Below are 10,364 nucleotides of genomic sequence, written 5' to 3'. Positions count from 1 at the left end.
TCATAACTTTCCTGCACCTGATGACTGTGAGAAGATGGAGCAACTGAAGCTTGACACCTTGCTGCTGGCACCCTTTGCAGGGGTAGCCGTGAGGATCCTATTCTGTGGCCACTCCTCAGCCCTCGGCAAGTGGTGGAGTCTGACAGGAAGGCTGTGTGCGAGGGGAGGAGGGGGGAGAGCAGGAGGTGGCTTCCTCCTGACGCCATTTCCGAGGGGTTGAGATATATAAACGAGCCGGTTGCTGCAGTGCCCCATCTGGGATCTTCAGCCAGGCTGCTAGCATAGACACGCACGGTGCTGCTCTCCCCCCGCACATCTCCTGGAGCCCCCACGCCGGGAACAGATTCTCCCTCTGCCCCTTTCTCCCTCCCTCCATCCCTGCAGCACCATGAGCCTCCCAGGACTTCTCGCCGTCCTGCTTCTGGCCGTGCCGGGTAAGTGGGTCTGGGGTCTGTGTGCCCCTACTCTGGGGACCCCCAACCCGGCGAGCAGCGCTGCCCTCCTCCGTTCCAATCCCGCCGTGGCTTCTTCAGCACCGCGGACAGAGACCGCCCCGACCCCTTCCGCACCGCGGACAGCGGCTGCCGCAAGGTCACTGCTCCAGAGCCGCGCCGGGCCCTGCCTGCCCCGGAGGCCTGCGCCACCGGCCACTGCCAGCCTGTGGACCTTCCCTTCCCTTTCCTTTCCCTTCCCTTTCCTTTCCCTTCCCTTCCTTTCCCTTCCCTTCCTTTCCCTTCCTTTCCCTTCCCTTCCTTTCCCTTCCCTTCCCTTCCTTTCCCTTCCCTTCCTTTCCCTTCCCTTCCTTTCCCTTCCCTTCCTTTCCCTTCCCTTCCTTTCCCTTCCCTTCCTTTCCCTTCCCTTCCTTTCCCTTCCCTTCCTTTCCCTTCCCTTCCTTTCCCTTCCCTTCCCTAACAAGATGTCTATTTTTTTTCTTCCCTCACTTTGCAGCCATCTCCCTCCCTGTGACAAATGACATGAATAAGGGCAACACTAAGGTAAGGATGGGCCTGTGGTGGAAAGAGTGAGAGGAAGTGAAGGATGTGATATTTAACCTCCACACAGCCGACTGAGTTTTATCTGCTTCTGCTGAAATGCCCTGTAGGAAATGCCAGGGATTTGCATGAGATCCCTACAGAAGGATCTATCCCAAATCCTTTCCTATGAGGATTTAGCCTTGTGCATCCACTTCTGGATACCTGAGAAGGAGGCATATCCTTCAGGATGTGCCACAAGGATCAACCAAGCTTGTCTAGAGAATGGCAAGATTGGGGATGGAGGCTGGGAATAGCTCTAGTCCTTCTATTTCCAGCTTTTCAAAGTGCCAACAGGAGGTGACTCAGGGGAGGGTGGGGGGCGATGTGATTCAGGAACAGGCACTGCTGGAACTCTGTGGTCGGAGGAGTGCACACATCTGTGTTTGTATGTGTGTGGTGTGTTACTTAAACATGCATGTTCCTGGCAAATAGGCAGCTGGCTACTCTCAGATCGCTAATCCATCCTTAGCTGCTGCTCAGCCTGTCTGGATGGCTGCAAGCAGTGCAGGACTTGGCTGACCTCTCCAGCCTGCTTTTGCAGGCTTCTGTGCAAACATCTGTGCCACACTTGGCATTCATAGCTGCACTTCACAAGTGTGTGCACTCCCAGGAGGCTCTTGGCACTTAAATGTTTGAATAAAGTGTGCTTGCCTGTGTTGATCTGCGACAGATCATCCACTTTCTGCTATGATAACACCTGTAGTCTTTCAAATTAGCTGATTAGCTACCCAAATTAAGACTTGGACAGAAATTAATGTCCACAAAGGAAACTCCAGCCCTTTCCCCCTTATTTCTTGAACTGCTTTGTTTCCTGAAATCTTCTAGTCTGGTGTTTTTCCCCAGGCAGCAGTAGGGTAGAGCACATTCATGTTAGTCTCAGCCATAGGCTCCATGGTAGTGTCTCTGCTCCTTACCTATAGGGCAAGTGCCATGAGAAACAACTCCCTGTCTCCTGTCAGATGTGCTTGGGCATGGAGGGCTACTGCTTCATTAAGACTTTTAGCCTGCTTAGCCCTTGCTAGGGCTGAGCCATGAGCTGCAAGCCACTGGGTGCCTGCTTCAGCTTGAGTGCTGCTAACTGGGACATGGGGACTTGGGTAAGAGAGTTACCCCTTCAGCTGGCCATACCAAAGTGGGACACTCATTGGGCATCTGATGAGACAGTCCAACATCTCAGTTTTCTTTGTGAGATCTGTTGTCCTATTGTTCTACATGTAAAACATGGCACTTTAATGGAAGCTGGTGCAACTCCATGGAAATGCTTCTATCAAGAAGAATTCTCTCCCAGGTGTATCCCCCCACTGTGTGTTACACCAGCACAGGTTCTAGCTGACAGTGGAATCAGGTCACACCTTTCTTTTGAATTTGCTGCAGCTGGAAGAAGCCATTAGGGCTTTTCTGCCTTCACCATTCTCTGAGACAGCATTTCAGTGGAGGAAGTCCTTGTCTGGACTCCTTGTCAGGGCAGGAGTATCGCCACTTGTGTACAGCAGTGGGCACTGCAGATCTTCCTACACACTGTGTTTTGTGCAACCAGCATTTATAGATGGCTGAAGGCTGTGTGATGGGTAGACAGCATCTGAAGGCCTCATACTTTTCTTACACCATGGGGTTTCCACAGGGATCTGAACACAACTAAAGCATTTACAACACCTCTGGTGTTTGCTCACTCTGGTGCTCAAACAACACTTTTTCCCACTTGCAACCATACATTTCAGATGGGCCTGAGCATAGGTGAGCTCAAATGTGGTGAAGTTTGTCCTTCACAAGCACATGATCCTATGGTGATTTCTGTGTAGGGACAGCCTTAGCTGCTCATAAGGATCCGGTTACATGCTCAAAGTTAGAGAATAGCTATGGCAAAACAGGAGGCTCAGGGGTGGCCTCATTGCTGTCTACAACTACCTGAAGGGAGGTTGTAGCCAGGTGGGGGGTGGCCTCTTCTGCCAGACAACCAGCAATAGAGCAAGGGGACACAGTCTCAAGTTGTGCTGGGGAAAGTATAGGCTGGATGTTAGGAGGAAGTTCTTGCCAGAGAGAGTGATTGGCATTGGAATGGGCTGCCCAGGGAGGTGGTGGAGTCGCCATCCCTGGAGGTGTTCAAGAAAAGACTGGATGAGGCACTTAGTGTCATGGTCTAGTTGGCTGGCTAGGGCTGGGTGCTAGGTTGGACTGGATGATCTTGGAGGTCTCTTCCAACCTGGTTGATTCTATGATTCTATGATTCTAGTCTGAGTTCAGTCCAGTCTGAGTTTCTGCCCTGGATGAATAACATTCATTTGGAAAGGATCTCCTCCATTTCCTGATGCAGGCTGTTCTCTCATGACCTTGTGAAGCCTCACTCTGCAAGACTTGCTTTTACAGAGAGTCAAGGGAAGTGTTGTGGAATGACTGTACTCTTCATTTCATTATGTTACAAAGTTGCTCCACAGAGACGGGCATATTTCTGTGGCAACTGATGTGTTTCTTTGTGTTCAAAGACCTAAAGTCAGCTTAGAAGTCTTCAAAAAAGCTTGCATGGAGTATTTCATTGGACCTGATGATTCTTATCCCTCATGCTGAGAAAGTCCTTACTTCTGAAGCTACATAGCATATTACTGCAATAAGGGCCTCCAAAGGTTAGGAAATGAGGGAGTGATATACCAGAATTTGGGATTAATTCCATTTAGTAGTAGATTGAAGTGATACAGAGGAATGCAAAATCTATATTAATGGATAGCTTGTAGTGTGGCAGAGTGACAGCAGGAAAATGTCCCTGCTTTCTTTTGGTTAGAGCATTCCTGTAACATTTCTAATCCAGCAGACAATCCCCTCCAGCTGTGTAAGCCCTAACAAGTGTTCAGCATTTTATGGCTGTGATCTGCACAAGCAGATTTCTGTCCTTACGCAGGGTGAAAGGTTGCCCAGCCCAGCTGGTCAATGAGTGTATCCAATTGCTTGAATGAGCAACATTGGAGATGAGTGGGAATTGCTGACTCGTGTTTAATTTCTGCTGCAGCTGCAGTGCTCTGCTCTCCTGAGAATGGCACCTTCTGGTCCCTGAGGACTCTGAGGGCTGCCTGCAGAAATTGTCAGGAGAAAGGGGTTCAGTGAGTGACTTTTTTGCCCCCAAGGCTTACTCGTGTTCTTTTTTTCAGTTTAGCCTCTCTCTTTTTTTTTCCCACAGACACTCCTGAGCCTCCCATACATTTTAGGCTGCTTTATAAATAATCATCCCTTTGAGCCAGGGACCCTGATTCCTCCATTACTAACCAGCATCAGACTGCAGTGAATGCTGCTTTCTCTCTTGTGTGACCATTTGGGTCTGCCATGACCACACAGGAGGGCTCCTGCTGGCGTGTCTCATTGTGGCAAAGGTGCTTTCACCCCTCCTAGAAGTGCTACCTTACCTTTGCACTTGTGGCTTTCATTATCCCACCACACATACAGCACCGATTGATCTCTGTGGGATCAGTGGTGCTGCAGTTGCGTGGGTGAAGTGCTAGGCCTGCAGTCTCAGCACAGGTGACAAACTGGATAAAGAGTACTTCTCATTTTATGCTGAAAAAAATGGGCTGATGGAATGGGCAGGCCCAGAGTTCATTCTGCTTGGGCAGCTGCAAATGCCTCCAAGGAAGTTGTGGGAACTTGCTTACTTTCGTGTGACCTGCCTCTGTGTACAGCTTTTCCAGTCTATAACAGATAGCTTGAACACTCAAGCACAAGGGCAAACACCTCTCAAGAGTGTTTTGTCCTTTTCTAGTCCTTGAGAGCAGTATGTTGAGAGCATGTTTGAAAGTGTGATTTGCCTCACAGTACCCTCATTGCCTGTCTGCAGTCTAACTATGGTGTCCTTGTCAGGGCTTGAATAAATTACTTGCAAGATTTCAAGATTACCTATTGAAGGGCTATGAAAACTTTCTGCTCTCTACAACCTTCCACTGAGCCCTTTTATGAGATAAAGTTGAGATGTACTCACTTTAAAGAGGATGATTTTGAGCTTTCTGTGTATAAATCCAGATCCCCTGTGATATTCTGATGTGCCCAGCCTCTGGGATGGGTTGGAGTTGTGAGATCCTCAGCTGAAGTATGCATGGTGTTGAAGAAGCTCCTTCCATTGCTATGTGTGATTTGTTCAATGCTCAGTTTCAGAAGGTACCTTCTGTTCCCACATTAGGTAAAACAGGAACTGAACATTCTGTTTCTGGCATCACCAGAAAAGCGAGAAGATCTGTGCCATCATCTGCTGCATTAGTGACAAACAGATTCAGGTTAAAAAGCAGTGTTTTAATTTGTGTTTTTATCTCTTTCCAGGTGATGAAGTGCATCGTAGAGGTCATCTCAGATACTTTATCAAAGCCAAACCCCCTTCCGATCAGCGAGGAATGCCTAGAAACACTCAGAGGAGGTATAGGCTCAGATTTAATGCTGGGTAGCAGCAAGAGCACATGTAGCAAGCAGGGGCAGGTTCTGCCCTGATGTTAACATCTGGCAAGGGATGCTGACACACTCCCCTTCCTCACAGTCATCCCACTGGGCTGCACCAGACTCCAGAGGAGTGATGGAGTTGCTGTTGGCCCAGGCTGTGCGTTATGGTGGCATCATGGCCAGAGTGCTGGGAGACATGAAGGTGCCTGGGTTTTGTGAGGCTTTCCTGTCAGCTTAACCACATGGTTAAGAGGTGTGGCAGAAAAAAACAGGACAAGGGAAAGAAAAGAGTAAAGAAAGAGGGAGGTGGCATTTGGAGTTCTTTTTGTTTCCTGTGGGTGGAGGAAGGCTGTCTTTGATCACCTTCAGTACTACCTCTCCCCTGTTGCAGATGAACGAATCATTTCTATCCTCCGCCACCAAAATTTGTTGAAGGAACTTCAGGAAATTGCTGCTCAAGGTAGAGTGTCATTGCACTGTTATTTGGGAACTGCAACTACAGTTATTTGGGAAGAGAAGTTTAATCTCTTTTTAACTCCTTTCACAGTTTGTTTGTATTTTGCATCAGTTTGACATCATATAATGTGCTCCAGGAAACACAGTTTAAGAATTTCCAGTATAGACTGAGTGGGGCAGGAATTTAGCTTATAATAATTCCAATATGCACCTGATTATTTAAATGATGGCCAGCCTAACTTGGCAGTGGTACAGAGTACAGGCATTTTGCAGTGGGAGAATCCTAAATGGAAATAGAGTGATTTCATTCAATCAATAAAGACCAGCTCCCAGACCAGAATGAAAGGCTTCACAGTCTGTGCAGCTCGAGTCTAGCACTAAACACAGGCGTGGCAGATGGGACACCTCACTGAGATTCAAGTGGGACTTGATTTGAAAGGTCTTAGTGACAGCATCCTTGAGCTAATGGGGATTTTTCTGTTGGCTTCCTTAGCTCAAATGCAAGTTCCTTCGGTTTGGAGAGGTGCAGGCTGCTCACTGTGGGTCAGTCTGGGAGGAGCAGCAGCACAGAGCTGTGCAAAGGAGTGTGCAGAGGGGAAGAGGCATATTCTCAGGTGCCTAGGTCTCCAGAGCTGATGTGTAGGTCCGAGGTGAAGCTACTTTGAAGCCAATACAGGTCCCTCTGTCCAAGTGGTCCAATTGAGGCTGCAGCAGGGCTCAACTCAAGTTGCAAGAAGGGTAGCTCTTTTCCTTCCCTCCTTCTCCATGGGGTAACCCAGCTGGCAGCCCTCCTTGTGTCCTGCTTGTGGGTCACACAGCTGCCAAGGATGACTGAAAGATAGTGCCACCAGATTGTGGCTTCCCTTCTCTGAAAGCAGACACAATGAGGAGAAGGAAGAGGAAAAACCTCAGGAGTCAAGATGGGAAGAGCCCATAGTTTGGTCACTGCTCAACTGCCACTCATAGAGGGGCCAGTCAGTGACCTCAGACAGGCTTCATGGGTGCTCTGATGATACAGAAAAAAGAAACAGAAGAAAGAAATGTAGGCTTCTGCAGTGTGCAAGGATGCTGCTGCCCAGGCACACGAGGGCTGCAAGAGGACTGCTCAGTTATCAGAAGGGATGTGCCACATAGCATGGAGTCCACACAAAGGCACTCATTTCATAAAGGTGCATCTTGCTCAGCTCTTTCCTTTGCTTGATCCCATCATACCATTTTGTCCCAGGGTAACATGAGCTTTAATTTGCAGTTCACAGTGACAGGAGTTGGGAAAATTTTGTAACCCAAGGGCAAAGCAAAAGAGTGCTGGCTGAAGCTGGTGCTTGTCAGGATGAATAATCCTCATAATCCATCTCTGCCTGGTGTAGGGTTCAAGAGGACTGGGCTGGCAGTATTGGCTCTTGTCTTCGCATTAAGCTGTAGAACCAGGGTGTGAGCTGGGTTAGACAAGGCCTGCTTGATTTGCAGCTTTCGTTGGGCTGGGCTGCCTGGGGACTGCTGTGCTCTGACCTCCAGCTTGTGTGCCTTCAGATGCGTTTCTCCAGGGTATGGCTTTTGTGGAACTGGCTCCAGAGGCTAAGGTGTGGGGGTTTGGAGTGGGAGTGAATGCTCCTTCTTCTTCCCAGAGCCCTGGAGAGAGGAGCCCCCACAACCAGGCTGGAGGGCACAGAGTCTCTCAGTGCTTACCTCAGCAGAGGTATGTGGACAGCATCTGGCAGCAGGCTTTTTTCCTGCTTCAGTACTCTGATGGTCATTTGTTGTCCTCAGTGTGCTGCAGTTCAGCATCTCTTATTCCCTAGCTTTACACCAATATTAGTTTTCCTAGCAACCTTGCTCTTCTGCTTGTTTAGAGACCTTTTTCTTTCTTACAGATAGTGGTTTTGATGGTGGCCTTGTTACTGCAGTTGATTCATGTACCCTGCAGTTTCACCTTTCCTTACAGCTCCCCTGTGGCAGATTTGCCCATTTGAGAAAATTTATGTATAATTATAATTATAAAGGGCATAGAACTATTTTCCTTCATCTACTTTCTGAAACACAGGTGAGGCTGTTGCCTCTCCCTACTTTTTGTTACTTGGTGCAGGTGCCAGTGAAAGAATCCAGCAGCAGAAGAAAAGCAGTGGCTTTGAAGATGAACTTTCTGAAGTCCTTGAAAGTCAGAATGACGAGAACAAGCACGGAGGTCAGTGTCAGCTTTCCTCTAGGAAATCCAGCTCTGGCTGTAAACAAGGATGTTCTTTCTAACAGCCTTGATATGTCCATCTGCTTCTTATTTAGGCATCTTCTTTGATGCTGCCACTGACACAGGAGCAACCTGGTGTTTGCCTTGTTCTTATTTGCCAGCTTAAACGACGTGTAGTTTCCAAGCTGTAGTAACTGCTAATGGTCAAGTTACTGAATTGACCTTTTCCGTCTTGCTGCCAACACCACACTCACTCCTAATGCTGAAAATGAGTCACAGCCAGGGAAATCCCATATTAAAGATTCCCACTGCCCTTGTTTCCAGACACCAAAGATATTAGATTATAGGTCTCTGGAGGGAAAATTGGACTTGGGATACACATGGTGCCCACAGCCACACAACACCTCTGCATCTTGGAAAGACTGAGATTTCCCTTTGTCACTAGGTTTATATGGCCTGGCTAAAGACAGGCAGAGTAGCTGAAGGGAGCGTTGGCACTCTTCCCTTTCCCACTTCAGGAAGAGATGATGGTAGTGTAGGGTGAGATTATTCCTTGTGCAGCAGGAGTACCCCCACAGACAGTCTCAAGTGAGCTCTGGACTGTGTGGCTGAACCATGTCAGCACAGTGATTCTGCAAAGTCAGCCCAAAGCTGCCCAAAGCAATGAGAAGTAATGGCCCCATGGCTGCTGCTGCAGCCAGCATGGTCCAAAGCCATGAGAAAGAAAAGAGGAGTGGCACAGGCTGTCCCTCCTGGCAGGGCAGACCTGAACCTCTTGCTTCAACAGCATGGAGACTGCATGAGGCTGAAGCATACACACTGGGCTGTCCTGGCCCAAGGGCAGCCCAGTGACACTAGTGCAGTGTTGCTAGTGGTCACCGGCCCCGTGTGACCAGCTCTCTCCCTGTCACCTCACCCCAGCGCATTCCTCTGCCCTGCCAGGGGTACAGTGGCTGTTCCATACCCAGCTGGCCTTTCCCACTGCTCTTTAGCCCCTCATCTCTTCCTTTGCAAAATGACTTCTGTGGCTAGTTATGGTAAAAGAGATTAATCTCTGCAATGAGCAAGGGCAAATATCCAGCCCATAGGAAACTCCTGCTGAGTAGCTGCTTTGCAGAAGCAGAGCTGTCCCCAGGCCACTGTGGGTCACCCCACAGCACTGTCTGCCACTTGAACTGGTGGGAGAAATCAGGCTAGGGTGTTAGCACAGCATCCAGAGCAGGGAGAGCTGTGGAAGTGTCACATTACACTCTAAATAATTTCATTTTACATGTGATTTGGTTTCATGTGGGCCAAGTCTGTTGCTGGCATCTCAAGAGACGGTGTTGAGGACAGTGCCACAGCAAAGCACTTCAGTGTATGTTTAACTTGAGCCTTGTGAGTCTCCCAAGGAGAGCAGGCACCAGCAAGAGCACCGGCTTGCTGGAGTGCAAGTATATGATGAAGTGCTTTGAGAGGTGAATCCAGGGGCTGGTTAACAGGTTGCTGAGAGGGGCTGAAGCTCCAAAAGAAATGCATGGGCTTCACTAGTTATGAAAGTAGCTCTCAGGAGAGGTGATGGTTCTTGCTCCTCCCTCTGCAGATGTGGCAGGAGAGCGCTCTGAAAAGGAGCAGCCCACAGGCTCCCAGACTGAGCTGGCAGCACAGAAAACCCAAAATGAAGATTCAAGAGAGGAGAGAATAAACACCCTGGAGGAGAGGGAGCCCAGAGTACAGAACACGGATCCTGGTGAGAAGGAGAATCGTGAGGAAGCAGAGAGCAATGAGATCAGGGGCACACAAGATGCCCATCCAGATGAAGCTTTGGACAACCACATCAGCAAAGACTTCAATGAGGATGAGCAGCAGCAGCAAGAGGATGAAGAGGAGCAGCCCAATCACCCAAAGGACAGCTCAGAGCTTGACGACGAGGGAGATCAGACATCCAGGCAGGGGCAGGAGCAGAGCAAGGAGGCAGCAGGCGAGCGTGTGGAGCGGGAGGATGATGGGGGAGAAGATGCCGCAGAGGAAGACCCTACTGAAGCTGAGAGGTTACTTGATTTGGCTGAGGAGGAGGAGGAGAATGAGGAGATGCAGGGAGATGACAGTATGTATCACAAACAACTGCACTGATGCTTACCTGGGGGGGACCTGAGAGTACTGAGGCAGACAGATATAAGAGGCTTTAATGCCTGAAAGTTCAAGAGGTGCTCACCAGGTTTACTGAAGTACTCCCTCTGAGAGCCCCCACACCTCCCTGCAAGCACCCAACCGTGTTGGCCAACACCCAGCAGGTAACATAGGCC

The 10,364-nt window shown here is 49.2% G+C and overlaps 1 protein-coding gene across 2 annotated transcripts in view; it reads left to right on the top strand.

Annotated features, from left to right (window-relative positions):
* Positions 1-230: 230 nt before the first annotated feature.
* The window catches only part of CHGA (chromogranin A), a 231,296-nt gene continuing 221,162 nt past the window's right edge, over positions 231-10,364 (top strand). For both annotated transcript variants that reach the window (XM_064142580.1, XM_064142570.1), the window contains exons 1-6: positions 231-434; positions 949-995; positions 5,328-5,421; positions 5,833-5,901; positions 7,981-8,079; positions 9,662-10,165. In XM_064142580.1, the coding sequence (XP_063998650.1) occupies positions 389-434; positions 949-995; positions 5,328-5,421; positions 5,833-5,901; positions 7,981-8,079; positions 9,662-10,165 (859 nt within the window). In that variant the 5' untranslated portion in view covers positions 231-388. The remainder of the gene's footprint in view (positions 435-948; positions 996-5,327; positions 5,422-5,832; positions 5,902-7,980; positions 8,080-9,661; positions 10,166-10,364) is intronic.

The sequence above is a fragment of the Pogoniulus pusillus genome, chromosome 1 (genome assembly GCF_015220805.1).
Source record: "Pogoniulus pusillus isolate bPogPus1 chromosome 1, bPogPus1.pri, whole genome shotgun sequence".
Lineage (NCBI taxonomy): Eukaryota > Metazoa > Chordata > Aves > Piciformes > Lybiidae > Pogoniulus > Pogoniulus pusillus.
This window is presented reverse-complemented; position numbering and strand designations above follow the sequence as displayed.